The 26683-nt window shown below is 38.6% G+C and overlaps 1 protein-coding gene across 2 annotated transcripts in view; it reads left to right on the forward strand.

Moving 5' to 3' along the window:
- Positions 1–24730, forward strand: part of LAMA2 (laminin subunit alpha 2) — a 393833-nt gene extending 369103 nt beyond the window's left edge. The window contains exons 54-65 of one of the 2 annotated variants that reach the window (XM_068938256.1): positions 662–880; positions 3225–3373; positions 5986–6162; positions 6791–7007; positions 9706–9765; positions 12218–12330; positions 13973–14162; positions 16542–16697; positions 20225–20378; positions 20734–20864; positions 21574–21796; positions 24468–24730. In XM_068938256.1, the coding sequence (XP_068794357.1) occupies positions 662–880; positions 3225–3373; positions 5986–6162; positions 6791–7007; positions 9706–9765; positions 12218–12330; positions 13973–14162; positions 16542–16697; positions 20225–20378; positions 20734–20864; positions 21574–21796; positions 24468–24625 (1947 nt within the window). In that variant the 3' untranslated portion in view covers positions 24626–24730. The remainder of the gene's footprint in view (positions 1–661; positions 881–3224; positions 3374–5985; positions 6163–6790; positions 7008–9705; positions 9766–12217; positions 12331–13972; positions 14163–16541; positions 16698–20224; positions 20379–20733; positions 20865–21573; positions 21797–24467) is intronic. The other variant, XM_068938257.1, reaches the window with a different exon arrangement.
- The last annotated feature ends 1953 nt before the right edge of the window (positions 24731–26683 follow it).

The following is a 26683-nucleotide window of genomic DNA, read 5'->3' on the forward strand; positions in this document are numbered from 1 at the left end:
AAGTCATTGTTCCTATAGACTGTTCTCTACGCCCCAGCTGGAACAATGCAAGAATTGGCAGTGATTGCAGAAAATCTTCAAGAGAACACACTGATTTATTATTTGATGGCATACTCTACTCTTATAAATTGAGTTACTGTCCACCAATGTGCAAACAATTAGGCCATAAGCAATGAGTTCTTCATTTACGAGCGTGGCTCATCAGGAAAGCAGGAGCGCTTAGTAGATGATGAAGCAATAATGGCTGATAAATGGAGAGTTATTTTCTCTCCAAGTTTGACAAATAATAGAATTGAGTTCCTGTTTGTATTGGCTATTGCTATCTATTGTATTGATGTAAAAGCAAAATCCCACTGTATTAACTCAAGGGAAAACATTCATGTAAAAATCTCCGAGCAGTTATTTTTAATCCAAGAGGATATTCTGAAATAAGACTGGAAATTTATATTCCTGTAGGACAAAATTCCAGAAATGTTCTAATGAACCCAGGTGTAAACAGATATGTTGATGTTTGTACAACATGTTGAAAAATAAATTGTTTGATTATTATTTTCTATCTCTTCACGCTAGTTATATTTACATAGTTTATTACGTTAGTTTCTGTTGTTCATAGTCTGCTTCAGTCCTACTAATTCATTTTCCTATCCTCCTCTTCCTACAGAACATTTATACGGTTAGCTTCCCCAAACCAGGTTTTGTGGAACTGCAGCCTGTCTCTTTTGACATGGGGACAGAAATCAACCTCTCCTTCAGCACCAAGAATGAGTCTGGAATCATCTTGTTTGGCACAGGGGGAATAACTGTCCCCCCTAGGAGAAAGCGCAGATACACTGGAAGGAAAGCCACCCCTTTGAGGAGAAAACGCAGACAGACTGGACAGGTACAAGAAACCTCACAAAAGAGAAAGAAAACCCATGATTTTTACCAAGCTTTTTCCATACGGCTTGTTTCGAGACAGCGTCAGATGGTCAGCCTTAAGTCAAAATTCAGTGCTTGGGAATAAATTATTTCTAACTTTTTACTTTGTAGAAAAACATGATAGAACCCCAGCATTTTTTTTGTATTAAAGTAACTGTTTTCTCTTAAATATGTACGTTAACATGTCTATTGTTTGTTGTTACACAACAGCTGATTTCTTGTTTATCATACAGATGCTCCCATTTCATTTTTTGTTTTTTAATCAGACCTAAATAGTGGAGAATACTGCTCTTTGCTCCTTCTGAGGACTTCTCACATACTTTTAATGCTTGGACATGCAAGCTTAATTCATTCCTTCGATATTCTAATTCAGGTATCTGAGACATCTCTCGTTCCTGTGCATGCAGATGTGAATGAGGACCATTCTGTTTTGCACAAGACAATAAAAGCTGCAAAAATCAGTGCAGGATAAGTCCCTAGATGTTTGAGATCATCGCTGTGGGATCCATGATTTAATAGTGCTCCAGCCTCTCCTCCTCTCCCTCAAAATAAGAATCTGCAGTATAAATCCTTTCTGAAGAAGAGGACAGAGTCAATGTATTCAGACAAAGTATCTACAGACTCCAAGTGACTAACTGATAGAAGCATGATTGCCGTTAGAAATTATTCCAGTCCTGATTAATTAATAGTTACAGCAAAGATAAACACAGTATTTTGCTGCTTTCTTTCCTCAGCACTTTGGAGAAATGACATTTCATTACTCTCCTTCACACCTGTTTCGGAACAGAGCTCTCAGTGAGATGAAGGAACACACTCCAGAGACAACACATTTTAATGGCTCACCCACATGACATTAACTTCGGGGTAGGGGCTCTTTACCATTACCAGCTCTTCAGGTCACAGAAGTGAGCATGATACTCATTGCTATAGTAACTGTAGGTTAGATCCTGAAACCCGCTACAACATATTCGTTGCTAGAGTGACTACTGGTGGGATTTTGCCAGCCCTCCAAACACAGAACTCAACCGAGATCAACGCTATTCAGGGCTTGATAAGATGAAGACCATGGCTTGTAACAGTAAGAATCAGAGGTATTTTAGGTTAACAGTCGCCTTTCTTCATTGAAAGTACATATGTGCAGAGTCAAATATTTTAATAAGGAGTTCCAGTATGACCTCATTTTACTGAATCCTCACTGTAAAAATACGAGAGAATCTGAACGTAGCAGAGCAAACTAAATATCTTTGTGCTCGTAGATATGCGCAGTCTTGTACCAATTCTGTTCGCAAATGTGAATCAATAAACAGAAAGGATAGTCTCATAAATGTCAAATAATTCATTTCCAAAATGATAATTTTGACTTTAAGGTATGAATTCACATGGGAGATGGAGGTGTCATAGATACTAAGATGGTCTGGACACACACCTGGGATACAAACCACCTGGATATGGCTCTCCACTTTATCTTATTCAGAGTCAGGTTATAAACTGAAGTCTCTCTCCTCTCGGTGTGGACCTCTAGTCACTGATGGTGCAGATATTCCCAGTTCCGCCTGTTAAGACTGTGCTGTGGGACACAATACTCATTTAAGTATGTACTGAGGCTAGGAGCCTGTCATGCTCTTCCCTGAGTCACTGTTCCCCGTGAGTGACTAAAAAGTCATTCTTTTTCACTCCCTCCTTTACAGGATGGACAGAGTTGGGTATCTAGGACTCCCACAGCTAAACTAATTGTCCCAATCACCAAGCTACAGGGTAAACCCCTGCCATTCAACTCCTATCCAATCGCCTTATGACCTCAGTCCTAGGTTTCTAAATTTCCTTTACTTTTATCAGAAGTGTTCAGAAACAAAAGAATGCATTTGATGCAATAAAAAAAAAAAGTCTCAGCCCAAATATTATTTAATTCAATCGTAGAACTGAAAAAATTTCTGTTTGCAGATCATAGGCTTGACTTCTTTCATTAAGCATCAAAAGTAACAGAAAAAGGCTTAGATGCATTCTTGCATTAAAGTCTATATTCATTTATACCACTAAATCTAAAATAATGCCTTTAATTTCAGAGATGTTATTTCTAATTCATACCAGTGCGCACTGGCAGAATTAAAGCTATTGAGGATAATATGTTAAAGTGAAGTTTCAGCAGATTACACTCCTGAAGTTGGAAAGCGTCTGGGTCTGAGCCTGCGTTAGCTTCTCAAATCAGAAACAGGTTTAAGAAAATAAAACAGATACACTAATGTAAAACCCAACCAAATAGTTTATTTTCAAACATAGCTCACCTTTTAATAACATATACATTGCAGGCCTACTATGCAGTGTTCCTGAACAGAGGTCGACTAGAGGTGCACATCTCCGCCGGAATACGGGATCCTCACAGAATCACCATCAGACCAGAAGCTGGCGAGTTTCACGACGGCAGAGCACACTCCATCCGGATCGAACGCACCAAAGGGTAACAAACAAATACCTAAGAGCGCTACAGAACACGCAGCACAGTTAATTCAACAAAACTAATGCACGGATCTCATTAGCAATCCATGCAAATGCTTCTGTGGGGCAAATGCTTCTGTGAGTGTTATTACTTCCTTATCCAGAAATTTTTGGAAGTCTGTTTCTGACAGCGCTTATTCTTCTGCAGAGCAAGGTTTATGTGCTTTACACAGGTTATCAGCCTGTTTCTCCAAAGATCTATATTTGCCTGAACAGCCATCTTCAACCTTTTGGTACTTAGCAAATATATTTTATTAATGTAATCTGTGGATAAGAAATAGTGCTGAGCTGCAGTAAGTCACCTTTTCAAGACATGTAGAGAAAGACCATTTTCAAAGTAAATAAATAGCAACAGCACAGCTGCATGTAATCTTTCTGAGATACTGTGAGCTGGTTTATATAAATGGGGTTACAGTAGTGCCCAGCTGAATATGCTAAAACAATGAAGGTGCAGAGTTCCAGATAAACAGTAATGTTTCTTATTGCTGGAAAGCCGCTACAGACCTCTCAGAGCATGTTCTTTTAAAAGAAATTTCACTTATTTAACTTATTTTATTTTTTCTCAGCCATTATAAAACAGCAGAGGCGTATTATTGCTTCACGATTCAGGAAATGATTAGAAACAGCACATATATTACACTGTAGTGTGTAGGATTCAGGCAGTCAGTATTATTTATGGCCCAAATTAACTGTTGTTCCAAACAGGATCAAAGCCTGGTTGCAGATATTTGCCCTACAAACTTTCTGGGGGTTAGCGCACTATGAACAATGAGGTTCTTCTGTTTTGTTTTATTTAATTAAAAAAAAAAAAAGGAAATAAGTAGTGACATCCAGCATGTTATAAAATGGGGTAGATGTAACTGAACAGGCTTAGCCAGTCAAGGTGAATGCTAGGCTTTGTGCTGGCCACTGGTAAAAACTACAGTGAAGACTGCTGTGATCATTCTGAACTGCACTTTACAGTTTTGCATCTTGACCCACTCAGCAAGGATAGGTTTAATACTAACACGTTTCTGCGACTCAGGTACCCTGAGCAGTGCGACCTGAAGCTGCACTGTCCGGCTGGCAGTTTAACCCTCTTTTTTCCCCTCAACACCACAGCTGCCCTGAGCCCTCCCGGCAGCCTCCTTGAGCAACAATTCCCTAGTGGCTAGTCACGAGGTTCCCTTCTGTCATCTTCTCTGTAGCCTGCTTTGCTTTGCTTTGTCTTTTGTCAGTATAATGTATCATTTTCTGACTGATTTACTTTTCTGTATCATTAAAAAAGGTACGTAATGTCTTCAGGCAGTATTCTCCCCAGCTTTAATGTCCGGGTGGAGGTTAACTGTAAATTCTTTGAGAGACGAAAATTGTTTTGAAAAGAGATGAGTGCATTATGTGAAACATTGTGTATCTCTGTGACAGAACACAGTTATGCAATAATGATGATGATAAGAAGCTTTAAGCAACAAAAAAGTTCTTGTACACAGTGCTATGGCAAATGCAATAGCTTGACCTATGATAGTGCATCAAGACATAACTGAATGTTACATCTATATTTGCTTTCTCTTCCAAGGTAATTATAGGATACTGTTGAGGACTAATGCACATCACTGTATGGTTCTATTTAGTACCAAAATGTTTTCTAAGGTAATGGCTAAAGATGAGATGTACTGTATATAGGTGAAGGTGTTGACAAGCAGTAGCGCTGAATAACAGGCAGCAGCACAAGGGATAACTCAGTAGCTTTGACATGCAAGAGCGTTCAGCTTTTCTTTCATATTTAGAGTCTTGCTTCTACCAGAGTTATATCCTTCACCATATTTACCCCTTCCCTAATTTGTTCTTTTTTTATTCCAGTTCTTGACTTGGCTTGATCAGCCAGGAGCATTACGCTTCAGAAGCCTGCAGGAAGTACATTGTACCTTGCTGTTTACATCCTCCACAATCTGTTCTGTGGAGGTGCTTTGTCTTTAGCTTGTACCATATGCATTACCCATGGGAGTGAATTATAGGAGTGGTATCAGTATGTGGTGAACAATCAACAATTCTCTTACTCTGCCCTCTCTCCCAGAAAAACTAACCAGATCTTTTATAAAATGTACAGTATCTGCAGTTGATTCCTTCAATCACAGCAGTCTGGAGCATTGTTTGTCCCCCCCAGCAAGAAGATAATAACTTGTATAAACCAGGAAATAAAGAGCCAAAGAAAATGTGACCCCATGCTGTTACCATCCTGCTGAGCGCTATATGATTATACATAACTTCACAGTACAGCAGACTTGGATCTTACCATGTCAGTGCTGTCATGCTACAAACTGTCATGCTTCTTTCAGTTCAACCAGAGACTGATATTATTGCCTCTTCACAGCATGGCTTTGCCAACCCCTGTCAGAGAACTACCAAGGAAGCATAGAAGAGGTTGAAAATCTTCTAGTGGTTAATAGTCATTTAATGTGTGCTGCTAATTACATAATTTGGGTTCAGTGTAATAGCTGGTCAAGAGTAAATGGGGCCTGCAAAACGGTGATTTGAATGCAGACAATAACCAGAATAAAATGTATGTATTTTCACTTTTAAATCTTTTTTTCGTAGGTTGTTTACTGTTCAAGTAGATGAAGACAAAGTCCAGACTCAGAAATTACCAACAGACCAGCCCATCTCTGTGAAGAAGCTCTTTGTGGGGGGTACTTCTTCTCAGTTTCATACCGCACCTCTCAGAAACATACCACCCTTCGAGGGCTGTATATGGAATCTTGTCATTAATGCCACGTAAGTCTCACTAATGGCAACAAATATCTGGTTAATGAAGCCTGGTTAACTGCCTTGGCTGCAAAAAGCAACTTCATTGTCACAGGCAATCACAGTAACAGCGAGCCTAAGAATAGAGTCTATTTACTTAATATGCCCTTGCTTTTTTGTTTGCAATATGCACTCCATGTGACATGCAGTTAATGAACTGTTTTACAGACAACACCTTCCTATTTAACAATAAAATTAGAGAAGTTCAACAGTGTAATACTGCAGAAAGGCTTGCCTCATTGATAAGTATTTATGATATAGTATGATGTTTTGTTTTAAATAAGGTTGATATACAAGAGTATCCAGATTCTGAAAGAGAGAGAGAGAGAGACCTCTCCAGAATATGATTCTGTTTTCCTACAGTCTGCCAGAGAGTGTCTGTCTCCTACACTGACTATAGGAAGGCCACCCAATGCTGACTGTCACTCCGAATTAAAGTGTCCCATTTAAGTACCTAAAATAAGTCAGATGAATCCTGGCTGTTTTGTCCTGTGAAGTGGAATTACACTGAAGCATATTGCCTTTTTTTTTTCTTTTAATGGGCAATAAAGAGGCAGAAAAACTGATGAAAGCCCTTGATTTCTTTGTATGTCCTCAGCCCCATGGATTTTGCTCAGGCCGTGTCCTTTGAAAATGCAGATATTGGCCAATGTCCCGCTCTAGAACCAGAGGTTAGGCCACCCAAGGAAGAAGATAAACCAATCCACGCAACAGTCCTGCTCCAACCTGAAACCGACGAGGAGAAAGAGAGCCCAAGGACAACTCCTCCTAGAGTCTCCCCTCCTCCTGCAACACCATCTGTATCTTCAGCGCTTGTAAGTGTAGATAGATCACTTCTCTCAGGTAGAGTTTGAAAAGTTTCTCTTAAAGGCAAAACTAAAAAAACAGCCATCAAGAATAATGAAGTAGCTTGTCACAGATAACAGTATCAGTTCAGCATAATGTTATAAAGGAAACACCTTCTTGCAGGCCAGTGAAACTGGCAGATAGTAGAAAACTGGTTGATCTCATTTGCTTGGATTATTGCAAGAGTATTTTAAAGAATGATTTAGTGGCAGAATTGCCTTTGACTTGCATGCTTAGCCCTAAAACCTCACCCTCCATTATCTGATCAGGATTGGAAAGGAAATTTTTCTATGACAGATCCACATCATTACAATGTTAGTGTGCTGTTCTCTGAAGCACAAGAGGTCATGTTTGATATGGAAAATCCTCCACCATTATTCTATAAATTTAGTCAGGAGTCTTAAGAATTTGAGAACTGAAACCCCAGTCAGTGCTGAAATGAACTCAACACTTGTTGCCAGAAATCTTAAATAGCTAGATAGCGGGGTCTTATACAATTAAATTGAATAAAAAACTTCTCTCACAAGGGCAATGGTTTTAAAAGTTAACGAAGCACTCTCCTGTCCAGGAGAGATGTAAGCTTAGATATCTGAATATTAAACTGAATAATATATCCACTGGAAAATCCTCATAGGAGAAAAAAGCCTTTGTGTTTTGTTAAGCTGCATACAACCCCCCAGGTTTATACAGTGCCCGTATGGGTGAGGTTTCCAAACACTGTGAAAGGACTACACATTTCCCATCTGGGGGCCTGTTTACACTACCGTACTTTGGGCACCTCTGAACTTCCTCCAGGGGCAGCCAGTTCTCTCCCTGCCTCAAGAGGAAAAGCAATCAATCAGCTTCCTCACTTAAGCATTTTTGCTGCTTGCCCTCAGTCAGGCAGTGCAATTGCCTTACCAAAGTACTAGGAATTCTGTTTAAATTTCTCAAACACATAATGACAATATATTCTAACTTTAATAATTAAAGGCAATTTTAAGAAGTGAACAACTGGAATACTTAACTTCCCTTTCTACATATATAAAATATGAAAGAGTGATTTTGACAGCGTCTCCCAGACTGTCTTCCTCCTAAGATCTCTCAACCATTTGGGGAAGAGCTTCCACAGTGGGTGAGGGTCAGGTTTAATCGTCATTCCCATTTCACACCTCTTCCCTGCCACAGCTTAACAGAAGAGTAAGTTGGTTTGTTTATGGAATTTTCTACGTGACTCTCAGTGATTAAGATTACCAATGAGTTGCATGTGGAGGCCACCACCTCCTCTGCCAAACAATCATGATTTTCAGTTAGTCAGCTGGATGCGAGTCAGTCTACTGGGGAGAAAAGAATCTGAATTCATTGCGTCGTTCGTTACCTGACTTGTTTTTAGAATTTGCAGCTGGTTTTCCTTGGACACGGATAGGATTTACAGCAATGTTGTCTTACAGAAAAATGGTACAAAAATTAGGCCAAAAAGCTGTACTCTATAAAGTTATGTTTGAGGTTTATGGCCAATTTACTGGCCAGGTACGTATGGCATAGCTTTACTCTGCAGGACTGAAGTCTCCACAGTGCATGTAGCTGTCTGCATACCTGGAAAAGGGAACCTGGGGCGCAAGATAGGCAGTTAACTCCATCTCAGTTATTACCTGAGTAATTTATTATACCCTAACCTCAGGGCTGGGGCTTCACGCATCATCCCTGCCATGATCTAGGGCAGCGTTTTCAAATCATTCCCACAAGGTGGAGTAATTGTAACATGAGGGCTCTGATGCGTGTTTCCGTCTGGAGTTAAAAAAAAAAAAAAAAAGTAAATTTGCAGTACAGCAAGGCTATCATACAAAGATAAGGAAGCAGGCAACACCAAGGTAAAGGGGTAATCCAGTCTTAACTCTCACTGTGGTGAAAGAGTGTAGTCAGGCTATCAGATATTGTCCCTTGATGCATTATCAGAACAAAATTAAAAAAAAAAAAAGCCAGAGACAACAGTGTACTTTCTAAAGCTCTAAGCACTGACTTTTAAATGGCAAAATTGATAAGGGACAGTTACTCGTTAGTATCAGAAAATAGTCCTATTGTAAGTAGATAAGTAAGTTTTATATATCGGATATCTAGAACCATGATGACTTGAAATAGGTGTTTAAAATAAACATCTGAATAAAACGGCACTCTTCGACTTTCTTTCTTGGAAAAATAAAACAGCTTTTTTTGTATTCTTCAGACTTGAAAGTACTTCAGATAAGGCAAGCTTTTTAATATTTTTTATGTTAAACTAAATTTTCCTAAGTGTTCTTCTGGAATGTTGCAACAAAATAAATAGCCACGGTTATGGCGGTAGCACTCATTATATGACAATCAGCTATACAGAATCCCATTGTGAAAAGACTGTATCTGGTAAATACACAGTGGAAAAGAATTGCTTCCACGTAGAAGACTAAAAGAGGATTAGGCCTTTTAGGACATGCTTTAGGTCTCTATCATCCATCTGCATGGGGGAAGCGTAATCCCAAATGAAGAGACTCTCTTCTGCTAAAGGCAAAACAAGCTCTAGGAGTAGGGTAGTTGGGAAATACAGTGGTCACCAGTCTGCTGCTGCTGGCTGCTACAAGTGCTAAAGCATTTCTTACTTGAGACTTGTGCTTGGGTAACTGCTGCTTCTGCCTCATATTATTTACTGCTTCTCAGGATTCGCTTGCCACTGAAATGAAGAGTGCCAGCATTGCATCTCCATTTGGCTCCGTGACGGTATCTTCCAGCATTTTCCCAAGCATTCCTTAGTTGTTTTGTTAACACTACTGGATGAGCTGTGGTGCTGTTATTTCAGTGGTGCTCCTTTTTTTTTTAATTTTTTCCTAATAAATTGCTTGCTTTGTGATTGCTAATACAGCATTGTGTGTAGAGAATGTGTGAAACAGCCCACCAGTGCGCTTTTCTGTTTGTCGTTGCTACTCTGATACACACATAGTTTTTAACCAGTCAAGTCATCTGAACGGACTGAGATAAAGTGGTTAGTTGACCAGTTCAGTCTTGAGACTCTGAGGTAAAATGGGAGATTTTTAAACAGTTTAAATGTAGACACCTTAAGGCCATTAACGAAAAACAGAACCAATAAGCCTTAGGCTGATCATCCATGCTTAGTTCACATTCTTGTGAGGCTATAGAGCTCGCTGTCCTTAGCTAAAATAAAAGCAGAGACAGGCTTATGACTAGAGCATGGAATTTTTTTAAGCGTGCCCTGTTGTGTTTTTTTTCTTTTACCAACATATCCACATCATTCCAGTCCATGTTCAGTATTATTGATCAGTATTTATCAGCAAATACTCAGTGTGTGCTTGCTACGATTCCAAGCATCACTGGTCTGCCGTCCCCCGTTCCTTGTGCTGACAGTCCCCCAGCGAGCATGAAAAAAAAACCAATAGTATTTGCTGATGCTAGGGGCAGCTAAGGCATCAGGGCCAGGCCTTTTCCTAACCTAAAGCAGCCTGGGAGTCAATTTAATGCCACTGTGTGTCCTCCTACCATGTAATATGTAACAGTGTGCAACAAGAAAGTATGTGCTTGTGTACTGTTCATTCCTTGCTGGGTCCAGCACTGGTAGGTAGTCCCGATCTCCAAATGTAAGAAAGCCGAAATGCTATTGAGGAAGTTAAATTACCAGATAAAGTTGTAAAGCTTAAACTAACTGGGAACTTTATCCAGCATTATGGGATAAGATTCTTTTTCTATCCGTTTGATGATCACTGGAAGACTACTATCACACATTCATAACTTAGTGTGGTCCTGCTGAATTTTTCCCATTTTTTTCCTTATGTTTTTTTTTTTTCTTAGTCACATAGTGATGTGTATTTGTCATAATGCATGCTGTTGTATTCTGTCATATTCAAAAGAGAGTATTCTTTGTGGAAAACTAATTTTCTATACTGTTGAGAAGATCTGTGACGTGTGAAAAAAAAATGCCACTACTGAAAAACTGAGTGAGAAGGAGACAGAAATTTCCATTTTGGCACTGAGGCACTGAGATTTCCTCTTTGCAGTTGAAATCTCAGTGCCTGATGATTCACTCATGACATTTTCAAAATGCTTCACAGAAAGGGCTCTTTGTCAGCAAAGCGCTGCACCTTGTGCTTTTCAGGTCCCTGCTGAGTCAGGGCTCAAATAAGAGATTGTCACCAATCCAAAACTATATCAGCCACAGCCCTTTAAAAACGAGCTCACAGCTATCAAAGTTTGGCTTTTTTCTGTGGTATTGTTGTCCTGATATTGTGCTGTGATGGATCCTTTGAGCAGTTTCTTCAAAGTATTCTCAATGGGAGGCAAAAGCTAGGTATGAATAGGAGCTGGTAATTATCATGGTCTCTCATGGACCCTGGCACTGACATATGCAAGAGCTTCAGAGCCAGACATTAAAGGACATGGTCAAATTAAAGAGAGAAAATTATACTGGACAGAAGATGTTTTGCCTTCCATTTATTTTTAAAGTATCACTTTAAGATTAATATAAATGAAACAGATAAGAGAGAGAGGGCCTTCTTTATTTCCCCAGCAGGTAACATTTATGCATTAGACGGCTCAAGGATTTTAACAGTTGTTTGTTTCTTCTATAAATCAATTAGTCAGCTTCCCTTATTGTTTGTGTGGGCCTTTCAACAGGAACAGTGGAAACAACAGCACTTTAAACAAAGAATACAATTGTAAAACAGTATGAAAAAGGAGAACAGCGGACTCATTGCCAGGTGCAGGAAGTGGAACTACTTTTAACTCATTATTTTTCAATTGGCTAGATTTCAAGTCAACAGAATGGCATCCCTTTAAAATTTAAGTCGTGCTTCATTTCTGTTAGAGGGCATCTTAACGTGTAAAACTCAAGAGTTATGTGAGCTAAGAGTAAACTGAGCTGCCTGGAAAGCACCTAGGAATCTTGTAAACATCCGCCGATGGCATGAAAGCAGCCCTCTTCATATATTACTTGTATTTGCTTTCACAACCAGCTTTATGAGTTCTGCTTTTAAGCTGAATTCCTGTTACACTGGTTTGTAACTTTAGCTAATGTGATGAGACATCAACACACTGAAAAGTTGCAGGGCCAGTGTCTGTAATAGGTAACGTACTCTAATTCCTGAGCAGTTGAAAGACTTCCAGCATGTGCCCAGCTGAGATACAGAACATGAAGTTTGTATGATCAGTGTATGTTTTGCAGGATTCCTGTGCTGCTGACACAGAACCAGCCATTTTGGAAGGTGGCAAGCAATTTGGTCTTTCAAGGAACAGCCATATTGCAGTTGCATTTGATGACACCAAAGTGAAAAACAGGTATATCATTTACTTCAACAATAAGTTTTGGTGGATTATTATCAGATAAAATGTCTCCCCTTAAATATTCTCAAAAGATTTCTCCCCAAATTATGGGTCTTATCTGAAGAAGATCATGTCCCGCGTCTATTTCATGTCATTTAGTGAACATAAATAGCATTTAGGCATGAAATCTAGGCAAGTCCACCTCCGTAGCTCTTGCAAACATAGTTTACTTCTTTGTTTGCAAAGAAGACTCAGATACACACAAATCCTGGACTGACTTAAAAAGTAACACAAATGGAAGAACGTGCAACTGCTTCACACAACTGAGTTAACAGGTTGCTTTTTGGAAGGAAGATTCTTCGTTCACTGACATGAAATTATCATGTTATAAGCAAACTTTCTTTCTCTTTATTCTGATAGTTAAAATTAAACTTGCACAATTACCAGGCAAAATGACAATTATCCTCCTAAAGTATAACTATGTATGCATATACACACAGACATGCAAAGGAATTCCAAAATCTGCTTCTAAAAATGCAGCTGTTTCCAATGACTTTGTGAAGAAATAACTTGTTAATTGTTCATTTTTGCTATGAAGGCACATGATCATTAACATGATCAGCGCCATATAACACCAGTGAATATTTTTGCAGCCTTACTAATTTACAAGTCTCTTCCCACTTATTTTACCTATGAAGTTTCCATACTGCATCTTTTCATTTATACTAGTTTCAGAAAACTAAGAAAATCAACATAAATATATAATCTCATAGTCCTTGCATGTTTTATTTTCAAATAAGAATGACTTGTTTTCACGGAATGACTTCTCCTGTTTATATTATTAACTACTTTCAGGTACTTACTTGGTAGCTCAACTTGGGCTAGGCTACTGATCTGCTGCCACTACAACCCTAACATCCAGATAGTGTGAATCCCATTCTGAGTCCTTTGATGTAAGGAAGATAGACCTACAAATGCAATAAATGCATCTCATGTGAGGAGGGGCATCACCCTCCTTGTCAGCTGTTCTGCACTTGCTGGTGTTCATACGGGTTTGGTAGCTCCCGAAGGCTTGTCTGTAGGGGAGGGTTTTGACATTACAGTTCTGTAAGAGAGATCAGTGATTTTCACAAGATAGCACCCCTCCTCAGACATATCCCCGTTTGCTGTTTGGAGAGATCAGAACAGTGTTTAATATCTTTATTGTAAACTCTTCGCTGTTCATCTTTAAAAGTTTTGTAACTTGTCCTCAGGCAATATAACTAATTAGAAACTCAACATTTGCCAGCTGTCACTACAGCTTTCTCCTCTTTGTAAGCGTATGTGTGGATGACTGATAAACCCGCTGGAGTTTTACAAATGCTGGGGTTTTCTAAGCTGCAGTTGAGAATTAGATCTAGAAATTCCACTTTTAAATCTCCACAGTAAAGGGACTAATGAACACTTACATGTTGGGGATCAGATATGTATGAAATGCAATTCACACATATCCAAATTATTTTTCTTAAACTTTGATAGACAAGTAAAATGGGCCACTAACTGTTAAGTTTTGTTAAAGGAATATAAAGAAGTAAAGCAGATGATAGATAAATTTGTCTACGTCTGACTCTGAATATCTTTTCCTTTGTTTCTGTCTTCTCGTTTGTTTGTTTTTCAGACTTACAATTGAATTTGAAGTCCAAACAATGGCTGATGCTGGCTTGCTCTTTTATATGGCCCGCATTAACCACGCTGATTTTGCTGCTGTTCAAATAAAGAATGGACTACCTTACTTCACGTATGATCTAGGCAGTGGAGACACCAACACAATGATTCCCAACAAAATAAATGATGGCCAGTGGCACAAGGTATAATAGTCTATAGTAGTCTAAATTACTCCCTGTAACACTAAGAGATATTTGTCTTACTTTAAGATATTTGCAAGATGTAGTCTATACAAGCCAAACTTTTAACTAGGCACTTTTGGGAGTCTGCAAAATTGGTACTTCCAGATGCAGTGTTAAGTATATGTTTTACACAGTACATATTCTGCTAACAAAAAAGTTAGTGCTCGTCTTTGAAATGTGTCCTTCAGGAAACACATATTTCTAGACATACTTAGAATATGCCCCATGTGAAGTAAGGAACTGCAGAAAATGTTCTTTCTTGCCTGATATGACTCAGGTGAGTAACACCTCATCATCACTGGATACGTAAGTGTTAATAATGTCACTGTTCAGTCATAATGCTAAGAACATAGAAGAAAATAAAACTTCAGTAAATTTTTCCTGCATTATTAATTCAACTCATTAAGGAATGAATATGATATTCATAGATGTATTTGGCAGCCCCTTATGTGGCTTTACGAGAGAAAGCATTTATCAATATATAGAATGCCAGTTGCTTTTGGATGATAAGGGAAGACATAGTATCACAACCACGAAGCGTAGCATTTACTGGGCCAAGGGCAATAGACACACAGTTATTCATTAAGCCCAATAAAAGCTCGAAGGTACCAATAATGAGAAAGAAGAAAAGAAAATCGGTATTCAAGTTATTGTATTCAAGTTATATGCTGTAAGAGAATTCAGATTTTAGACAGATGTTTGGATAGTCACCATCTACATCCCTATCATCAAATGAGAAAAACTCTACTTGCATTTTCTGTTATGCTTGAATAACTCTCATCACCCTCTTTGCAGACATCCTTAGTCCGTCCCTGCTTCACTTCCACCCGGTTCCATGGAAATTTTATTTTTATTGGATTTTTATTCAGGAATTTTTTGATGGTAGCAAATTTCTAAATCAAGCTATTTCGTCAGGGGAAAAAATAAGTGTATAGTCATTATTTATCTGTTTAACGTAATGCCTAGGGGCCCTGACAGTGCACCAGGGCTCCTTTGTGCTAGACCCTCTACAGATACAGAACAAAGATGTGTTTTGCTCTTTTAGCCCCATTTTCTTTATTTTCGAAGAGCACTAACTGGAGCATATATTTCTTAACGCGAGACTACGCTCTTTGAGCATGCAGCCTGGCACTCTGTGAGAGATGGAACCTTGCTGTAAATCCCGTTTTTGTAGGAGAGAATAGAGACAAACTGAGAAAGGCACCGTTCCCCAAAAGCACAAGAATATCCATTTTGGGATGGGGAAAGAAGAGATAACCTCTTCTAATAAAAGGCAACAATTTGTGTTGTTTGAGAAAGCAGGGCTTTTCCTTAAAATAATTCCTTAAAGGAGAACCTTTTCTCCATTTGAAATGGCTTGGGTAGAAATGTATCCATCAGGCCTACAGAAGCTACAGCACTGGTTAAAGCTTTCCTGACAGACTCCACTGTTGTGCCACACCATGCTGCTGCTTCATCACAGCTCTTCTCTCTCTTTAGGTCCCATGTGCAAGTGTCCATTCCCAATTCCTTTCTCGCTCAGCAAATCCTCCTGCTGTCCATCTCAAATTTACAGTTGTGTATAAACACCAAGCTCCTTGCCTCCAAACCACACCGTCAATATTCAGTAACTCCTGTTTCATGACAGATGTGCTGCTACACTGAAGGAGGAGCAGCCATGTTAAAGAAAAGCCAAAGAAAATGCTGATTCTTTCTTTCTGCTACTGTGATGAGCTAACTACTATGCTGTTTTAAAATTTGCTAGTATACATGTTGCATTTTACATTTAATCCTTTTTGTATGCACCCCATTATTATATTGATCTGTAGAGATTTCAGTGAAACTCTTTAGAGAGAAATTGGCCTATGGTTGTTAGAGGTAGAACTATGATCTCAGGCACGTCCAAACTAATGGAATCATAAACTCAGTATTGTCTGGAATCATGTGCTGCAATAAAGCTTTGTAACAGGTACCATTAACATTCAGGATTTACTATTCCTAGCACTTAAAATTATTACCTGATTCTAGAAAAAGGAATGTTGTAGCATGCCTATGATAGTAATAATTGCGTTGTCAAAAGGAACCCCCTAATCCTCTTAGTAATTCTAATAAATATTAGTCAGGATGCCCCCGACATGGATCTAATTAAAAGGCAGGCACGTGTTTGCACAGAGGCTTGCACGGGAGAGTTCTGTTCCAGAAACATTATCCATAGCTGCTACCACACTGCTACTGCTGATTGCTCCTACTACTTTCTCCCTTGTTGTTGCACAGTTTGGACCGTACAGTTAGTTGAAATCTGAAAACACTTTGTTATCAGAAAACTGTCTGTAATTGTATTACATTTGTGTTTCTTTTTAGATAAAGATATTTCGAACCAAGCAAGAAGGAAATCTTATAGTAGATGGTGTTTCAAACAGAACTGTTAGTCCCAAGAAAGCCGATATATTAGATGTTGTAGGAACGCTGTATATTGGAGGACTGCCAGTTAACTACACAACTAGAAGAATCGGTCCGGTAAGTAAGTTTAAGCTAAGCTACTTACTAAGCTATCCCATACTCCTTAAGTATGTCTTGATCAGTACCGCTGTCTTCCCAGTTCTAGTTTGTTTTACCCCCAGCCCCCAGCCCCAAATACTCAAGAATACTGATAAAATGGATCTTACTGAAGGCATGCTAAATGCCTTCAGTGGAAGGATCTGACTCAGAGCCCAGTACAAAAAAACTAGAAATAGCAAAGTTATTGTTATGGAGAAGAAGAAAGATCCATACACTTGTATCCACTTCAATCCCCACTTAGCTAGAAAGGATAAGGTCTTAAATTCCACTTGCCTTTTCTCTTGGGTATAATTCACCTAGCAATAAGTGTTAATGAACTGTGAACTTTCCTTAAAAAAAAAGTAGAAGTCAAAATTATGCTGGACAAAGTACCCGGTAGGTACTGCTGCTTACTGCAGTTAATTGGCTTGTGTTGTTTTTATTAAACTAGGAAAGAATTCATTTCCAAGTAAGACCATGAAATCTATGCTGTCCTCTTTCTATTTCCAAATCAAATGCCTATACATGAATTTATCACTGAGTTATTTTAAATTGTTAGGCCTTCTAAATGCCAAGCTTCCATGATGACTAAAAAGATATCTGGGCAAATGGAGATCCCAGAGAGATCAATACCATTCTTGGCCTAAACTCTGTGGGATTAAAAAGGGAACACACTGTCCTCTCACCGAGGCCATTTACTGCACCTATCCAGACAACTCCGTGTCAGTCATCTCTCTTTCCTGCTGCTCCTCCCTTCTGGCATGAAACACATGCCAGTATCAGAATTAGAGAAAAACTCTTCCCTGCGTTACTTTTCTCTCTGGATAGAGGGGTCTTTCAAGTTAGAAAGTCAGAACTTGAGTCAGCGTCATTACAGCAAACAAGTCGGGCATATTGTGCAGCATAAGAGTGAACTGAAAAATGGCATATCAGCAGCAACTACATCTAGGCTCCTTCTGTAGGGTTATACAGAATGAGTAAAGAGCAGGCAAAATTACACATCCTGGCAAGAAATCCAAACTCTCAAAGAAATCGCATGTGAGTAAATACCATTCTAGTAAGATTATTACAGGATGGCAAATACCCTTCTATAGACACGCAAGAGTCAACCAATTAGAACAGACACAATAAATACAATAGAAGAACTCCTAAATTCTGCTTAAACAAGTCACTATAATAACTTTAGGGTAGAGAATGAAGAGGAAGAGTAATTATTCTAAACCGGAGAGTCAGTATTCCATTAAGAAACTGACCTTTAAGATCGTACTGCCTAGCAAATTTTGGACTGTGTAGAAGGACCCAACTGAGACAGATCTGCTGACCACTTGGATTTACCAAAACAGCTCTGAGGCACTGAACACAAAGAAATATTTAACTACCCATAACAAATAATTTCTAATACTATCAAACCATGTTTTTTTGAAATACAGCTGCAATTAACAAATACTAATCTAAGGAGATAGGTGACATTAGATCCTTGCCTATTACTCCGTGCCAGAAGCAACAGAGGGAACCCATGCAGACAAATGGCTCAGTCTAGCAATAATAGTCCTGTCAGATTCTGACAGTCTTTTATGCTTTGGGTTTTAAATGAAGCTGCAACTTTAAACATCGCTCACAGAAGGTAAAAGGCAGTGCTTGCCTTTCAATCATTCTCAGTAAAATATATCACATGCTGTATTAATAGAATGTTGTGCTGTAGGCTGCTGTAAAGTCTCTGAAGCAAAATCACTTGAAAGCATGTATTATCTTAGTTAGGCCTTTCTACTAAACATACATCAACCTTTTTTAGACACTAATCTAACACGTAACAGTAGGTGGGCTGGCTCTCTGTTCAGTGCAGAAGTGATACCTACCTGTTTGACTTCAGCAGACTTCACATTTTAGGCACTTGGAACTCCACTTTCTGCAAAAGATTTTATATAGCATATTATCATGCTAAAGTATAACCAATTTGCCTTTCTGTAGGGAAGGTGAGATTTTAAAGTTAGAGCATCTTATCAGAGTTGTTTAAGATCTTACATTTCTGTGATTTATTCTCACACTAAAGTTAGCAAGATTCAATTTTTTGGTACCAAAACTTGTTGATTTGGAGATGTTTTCCATTTAGAAATTAGAAAAAAAGGCTATTTATGAAGAATCTGACAGAAACCATTGCTCAGACCAGAAATGACTGTATTCAGTGAGATTCTAAAGTTCTCATGAAAACTTTGTATTGGTCTTTCTAATAGCAATATGCTACAATACCACAGTATATGCAGCTTTGATTTATTAGGAAAGGGACAGTTTTAAGTGAAAGCTTCGGAAATTCTCTCAAATTGGGAGTCAGGAATATTGTTAGAGGAGGTGGTGTGCATAGTCAGAACGTCCCTCTTCTGCAGATGTGCCTTTTCCCTGCCTGCATTTGTAAGTATTTCTACACTGTATTTTATATGTTGTTTCTTTCTTTTCCCCTACCATGTTGCTTATGAATAGGTCTTCCTTTTCTTCTTCACAGTACTTAGTATATATTTTCCTCTCCCCCAGTATTATCTGGAATAAGCATTCCTCACTAAGTCACATACCAAAGCCTTCATATCCAGCTGAGAACCAAAATACAGCTTCTGCAGATCTCAGGGAGAAAAAGGAGGGTGAGCTCGGAAGTGGTTCCCAGAGCAAGGATGCTTTCAGAGATGCCCCCGGCATGCACTCGTCATGCAGCTGAGCCCCAGGACAAGCCCACGGTGTCAGCCTGGGCAGTCCCTCACTCCTGCCCCAGGCAGGATTTCACTTCCACCACCAGCTTAAGTACGCCACATGTTCATAGGTGCAGTAACGTGCTGTCAGTGCAGAAGCCAAGCAAAAGTTGCGGTTTGCTGTCCTGTCTGGCAGCCTCCATATGCCCAAGCACATTCCTTGCTTCTGCCTGTCTCTGTGGCCAGCAGAATGGCTATTTTGCTTAGGAAAAGCAGTCCTACATAAATGGAGAACCATGTACAGCCAAAAACCTTTACTGTTCATTTTAGCAGGCATGTACTGCATTACCTCAGTCTTACCATGCAACATTAGACCCACAGTAAAGTGATCAAAGCAGAAAAAACCCTAGAAAAATTACCAGCAACCCCGAGAAATATATGCAGTATCTTTGTCTACTACAAACCCCATAACCTAGTCAATTAAAAAGGTAAAGTACGGGCCATTAAATTTCTGCTTTGCTGATGTAATTTGCTATGTTTCATTATGCAGTGTATTATTTTAGTCCCCTCCATTAAGCCAAATAGATGTGACTCATATCACATCTCTGAAAAGTAATGTAGTTCATCCTCAGTGTGATGGAGATTAGATTTCAATTACAATCAGGTATTAAGGACTAGTGATGTAAAATTCAAGTCTTATTCAGCTCCATAAATCCAGTAGATTTATAAGCAGAGGAAAGGTGCTTTTTGATGACATAATTCGGGCCCTTCTTACTAGCACTTCAGCTTGCTTTGCACATTAAAACTTTTTGTTTGAAATATTGAATGCAGGTCACCTATAGCATTGCTGGCTGTATCAGAAGTTTTAAAATGACAGAATCACCTGTTGACCTGGATAATCCGACTTCTAGCTTCAATGTTGGAAAATGCTTTGTCACTGCACAGAAAGGAACATACTTTGATGGAACAGGTTTTGCCAGAACAGGTAATGAACAGCAATTTTACTGATAAACACAGAACAAAGAAAAAGGAGATGGTATTTTCAAAAGCTTTCAGTGCTGCCTACTCCTACTGACTTCAATGGAAGCAAAGTGAGACCAGTAGTTTGAAAATCCTACTTACCATGTTTATTATACTGCCTCATGGTAGACTGTATGGCTTTCTAAGCAAGGTCTCACACTAAGTACAGCCACTGTAAGTGTTAGTTATAGGATTTCACATGAAATGGATTCATTAATAGTGCCGTGTTATCTTGCATTACTGTCAATACACTTTGTGTGATTATCAGCAATAACATATTAAATACTTTTCTTCATTTTATATTACCTTTTTCTTCCCAGTTGGTGCATACAAAGTGGGAACAGACTTGCTAGTGGAATTTGAATTCCGTACAACGCAGATGAATGGTGTTCTTCTAGGAATTAGCAGCCAGAAAATGGATGGGCTTGGCATTGAACTAGTAGACGGGAAAGTGAGTAACAAAGCATTTTTGGCTCTTTTTAGAGATTGTTTTTAAAAAACACAGTTTAAATGTTAGTTTACTGCCCCAATCTCAAGACATCTTAGTCAGTATCAGGGCTCTCCTATATGCAACATTTGCCACTTTCCATAATCATGAGGTTTTTATACTTTTACTAAGATGTAAAACATTTTAAAAGATCACAGTACCTAAAAAAAAAATACCATAACACTTGACCTTCCTAAAACTACACCATCAGGACTTAAATCAGTGAGAAAATGCAAGCTGTGAGAAGATGCTTTGCCATTAATACTGCTGGTTTCTTGTGCATATCTTATTTCAGAGTCTGTAGTCCATCGCTATAAAGAGCTGAGTTTTCTGGGGCCCTCAAAAACCAAGAAAAAAATTGAAAAATTACAAATTATGCAACAATTTTGTATATTTCCACTAACATTTATCTGAGTAACATAGTCTAGACCCCAGTGAGACTGGTGCAGGGGTACAGGAATCCAACCAAATGGAGTTTCCTATTAAAATGAAGCTTTAGTGTGTGCAATCAACAGAGCATCTTGATGTAAAATTATAAAGACAAAGATATAATAAAAATAAACAAATAATCTGCATTTATTTTAAAGCTATGCTTCTTTTTTTATAGAGCTAGCTTACCAAACTATGCAGAACTTCTTTGAGAATTAGCTCATTTTCATGTCATTGTTTTCAGGTAATGTTTCATGTTGACAATGGTGCGGGCCGATTTTCTGCTATCTATGAGCCTGATGCACCAGGCAGCTTGTGCGATGGACAGTGGCACAAGGTTCTTGCAAACAAGATCAAACACCGTTTAGAGCTGACTGTGGATGGAAGCCAGGTGGATGGTAACAGCCCAAACAGAGCCTCGACCTCAGCTGACACTAATGACCCTGTCTTTGTTGGAGGATATCCTGGTGAGCATTCAGCACACAAATAAGTCTTTACTCACGCTCTAGCAACGCCACCTTGAAAATGTCTAAATGCAATTAGGGCTAATATGCTAAAGTTGATGAGTAAGAATATCCAAGTTTGTAGCAGTTGGCATGAGTGCTTGTTTTTGCATCCAGCTGCATTTTGGAACAAGAAGTATTGCAGCACCAAGGGACTCTCACGCATTCCCCTGCCCATTCTAAAATATAGATGCTATCACAGAGGAACAGGGACTCTTTCTGACCCCTGCTGCCCCCAAGACACAACCTCCCTCTTAAATCGTTCTTTTTTTATCGTCACTGGTAAGAACATTTGGCAAATTTAAATTTAGCTGAAGAACATTGTATGTACTTTTATTGACGGGGGGAAAAAGAGACTGTGTGTGTAAATAAGCCTGTAAAATATGCATTGAGGAATGTGGACAACAGCTTGTACAGAGGGGTAAGAGAACATCTATTTCTGATAAATGTCTTCACAGAGTGTCTTGAATCTGGTGTTTTTTTTAAAGGAAAAACAAAATTTGTTCCTCAGTATTCTGGGAGTTCTAGAGAGAACTTGTTTCTAGCAGCGGTGTATGAAAAGGATCCAGAACTGGTCTGAACTCTGTAACTAGTTTCATCTGCCACTATACTGATAACGAATACTGGTATCTATCTGTTCACAGATAAGCAACAGGCTTATCTAATAGCACCTTACTTTCTAAAATCACAGTTAAGATGTTTGCAAACTGCCAATTTTGTGGTATTCATAATAATGTTTTCCTCTATCTTGAGAAGAAAAAAGCTAAATATATTTGCAACGTATGTCTGATCTAGTGCATACTGAGGTCAATGGCAAGACTCCTTTTGAGTTAATTCCTAAACGATTCTCTTGAAGTTGTTTTTCCCCCATTCTAATCTGTGTGATGCAGTACAGCCAAAAAGCCTTCTCTCTCAAACTTCAGAACTTTTTTTTAAAACGTTCTTGATACCAAGATATGAGAGAATTATACTTCAGTCATAGCCCTCTCTGGCAGTATTTTTACAGCCAAATAGGATTTTAACATAGGAGCTAGTACTGAAGAAACACTGCAGATGGAGTTACTGTCTTCTTCTGGACTGTATTTAGCAGCAAGAGAAACACATTGAGGTAAAACTGCAATCTGTACAAAACAAGCCTACACTTAACGTATGTTGAAGTGGTACTCCTGTTTTGAGGCAAAGCCACATGCCAAATGGTGAAATGGCTTAAAAAAAATTACCATGGACATTTAACCATCTGACATTTGCTTTGCTGACTAGTCTAGCTCACCCAAGATTTGTTTTAACATTCCCAGTACCTGAACAGCCACATATACCGGTACGCTTTTTTAATCAAACCATCAGAGAAATATTTTCATCTAGATTTTTCCCAACTATCCTTGCCTGAGACAGAGAACTGAAATGGGTTGGTTCAAGAGCTGTGACAGCTTTTCTATATATATATATATATATATATATATATGTATGTATGTATGTATGTATGTATGTATGTATGTATGTATGTATGTATGTATGTAAAACATAACTTGTAAAATTAGTAAGGTGTTAATTAGTATTTTCCAGTCCACTTGAGGCATCTCCTGGCTGCATAAACAGTGCAAAACAGTTGTAAACCAGCTAGTATTAGCTGGTGGCAAATTTCCTAGGCAGAAAAACTTTTTGCCACCAGAAAGCAGGCAAGGATACCGATTCCTAGCTACCCATAAGGCTGTTGCCCATCTCCTGCTATCACCTTTCCTTATGTAAGAAGAGACAGATAGGTTCACAGTCAGAAGATGCACATCCTCTGTGAAACAGCATGAGACTACGTCTAGTCAGTCCTCTATAGGTGTAATCGTCTTCATGTAACGCTTACTTGTATCAGTCATATAGATCTGTGCTGGGGTGCTCCCTGGAGCCACTTCTGCATTTGAAAGAGAACTGAAAAACAAGTTTGGCCATGAATCTCAGGCAGTGGAGAGAAAGACTTCCAGCTGTCCCATCAAACCAACCCTCACTTCTACCCTTTCTTAGGGCTGGAAGAGTTCCCTCCTCCTTTAATGAGTAAGATGTACTCAAATCCCTAGCTTTACCATCAGCAAGACAGATAAATATATAAAAACTCAGTGTCTGAAAACTCTCAAAACCATGCCTTAAATGACACCAGAAGTCCAAACTGAGTAACTGCCTGTTTCATGATGTTAGGGCTAAAGAGAACTGCATCCATTTTGGCCTTCTTTTGCACTGTTATTCTGTGGGTAAGTAAGTAGAGGAGATGTTGGAGATTTGCAGATGAGTATGTACACATTGTACACCATTTGTAGGTTGCAAGCTGGCATTTGGCCATTTTGCTTAATTTATTTCCTTTATCATGTAACTGAGTTACATGGTTTACCATAGCAGTTTACATGTGTTCAGATTCTGCCACTGTTATGCTGGGAAAGGAGAAGGAAAGTAGACTGTTGTCGCTAACTCAAGCATATATCACATTCAGTCATAACATTTGCCACTTTTTGAATAAAGAAGATAAAGAGCAAATAAAAAGATAAGAAAATATATTTCTGGGGAAGTCTGTTCTGCAAGACTCTTGTAGAACAAACTTAAGTGTCAACTTAAACTTACATAATTCCTTTTGCCTTTTTTCCCCCTCTCTCAGATGGCCTGAACCAGTTTGGGCTGACCACAAACATCCGTTTTAAAGGATGTATTCGATTTCTGAAGCTCACCAAGGGTACTGCTAAACCTCAAGAGATTAACTTCAGCAAAGCTTTGGAGCTGAAGGGTGTTCAACCGCTCTCATGCCCTGCAAACTAACATGGTATCATTCAACTGATATGGGCCTCTTTGTATAAGCACCTCAGATTAAAAAAAAAAAATACATATACTTTACATTTATAATAAAATGTCTTTATGCAAGTATTTCAGTAGTGTCTGTGGTATATTCAACTGGCTATTTCAAGGTACCTCCTAAAAAAGAAGATAAATACTAATCCTTTTCCTCCCCTTTCATTAAGTAAATAAAGCAATAAGGAATTCTTTCATAACTCTTTCCTTGTAGAAATAGAATGTTTCAGCGTCCTTTTGATGACTATATATTATGCAGGAACTGATATATATATTTAGGTGCATGCGCACCTATGTTCTTCGTTAAAAACAGGCATATTACCTTGCTTCAGAAAAGTTTGCTTTCATCACTCCCAAGAGCTTGTAGAAAGTTTTTCTGATGAAAATAGCTCCCACAAAAATTTTGCTGAGAAAATTCTGAGAGTTTTATATGTTTTCTGTGGCTGTTGTCATGCTGTGACCATGGAACCAAGTCCAGGGAAGGGAAATGTTTCTGCTTGCTCAGTTTGTTTGGTGTTAATATGGAAAATATATTACACCTAAAATCCTTGATATTATCATTTGAAAAGCACTGGATTTTAATGTAGTTTATGTTGTTTGATGTTTGGAGAAACAGTCTCTAATGGAAAGAGCAGAACCAGGTTCTACTCATTTATTTAGAGACATGGTTTTAAATGCTCCTTAATGAAAAAAAGTTTAATACTGCCCCCCACTACTACACATTATATAGAAGCTAAATATAGCAAAACTCAGAAGCAGAGTTTACAAAGGAAGGCAAGAGCTGACACTGTTGCATTACAATGGAATGCAGGTGAAGCAGAACCCCAGAGCACACATTGCTATGCTCTTCTATCCCTTTTCTAATCAAACCTTTAACGTAAAAGCAGCTTCAAAAGTTAAACTGTAATATATCTGCTAATATTCTCAGTAATCTGTGAAGAATTCTGAATGCAAAAGCCAGCTTAGATCTCCCCCCCCGCCTCCCCCCCCCCCAAAAAAAGAAAAAAAAATTGCTCTGTTGTAGTTTAACCTAGATGAGGAGAGGAAAAGCTGGTTCCCAGGTTCTCACTAAAATGCCAAATCCCGGTGATTCTCCTCAGTGCTTGATATATTTTAGCTGGTGATTTCATAGCCCTCATAAGTGTGGATTATCTTTTCTGTTTTTTTTTTTTTCTTTTTCTCCAAATTGCTAGACTCTGCCTTTGCAAAGGTTATGCTTGGACATGCAGAGAATATATACAATACAAATGTAAAAACAACTACATCCTCAATAACAACAAATAATTAAAAAAAAAAAAAACCCTAGCAACCTACATTCAGCAGTAAAGTAGCAAAACCATGTGATTAACAGAAAAGCGATTTTTTTTTCCCCCCCCACAGTGAGCCCTGAATACACTTTTTCAGAATTTCTGATATGACTGGAAAAAGGATACCCGCACAATCTGTGCTGCGAGAGAGTGCTCCTGCAGGATGCCTTTCTATTTTATAAACAGGCTCTTTGGCATACGTTTTTTTCCTCCAAGCTGACTGACAGAAAAGGAAAAAGACTTTTTACATGGGGAAAGTACATTAAAGAGATGGTAATAAGTATGTATATTGCCATTACTAATGATTTGGAGATTCTAACAGTCAGAGACACCTGAAGAAAAACAACTAGCTCCTCTGAGGCACTGAAGTAATTGACTTCAGCAAGTATTCTAGTTTTCACTTGGAACTATCGCCTTTAAAGTTAACAAACAGTTAATGGGGTGCAATGTTATGCACATTCAAAGTGCTAAGAATTAATAAAGCATGCAAACGTAGTGTCGCGCCACATTTTTCCAACTGTGACTAGCAAACACACTGTAAAATATTCATGTGTTTCAATTTTATTCTTTTTATGTCCCTTTTATTTCCTTCCCTCATCTGTATATCATTTTAGGGTAGTTTGAAGCTGCTCAGGAATAGACTAAAAGACCTCAAGTCTTTTTTTGGAATCCAGTTGAGGATTTCCAAATTTATTGAAAAAAAAATGAATAAATGAAACCC

Source organism: Struthio camelus, chromosome 3 (assembly GCF_040807025.1).
Source record: "Struthio camelus isolate bStrCam1 chromosome 3, bStrCam1.hap1, whole genome shotgun sequence".
Taxonomy (NCBI): domain Eukaryota; kingdom Metazoa; phylum Chordata; class Aves; order Struthioniformes; family Struthionidae; genus Struthio; species Struthio camelus.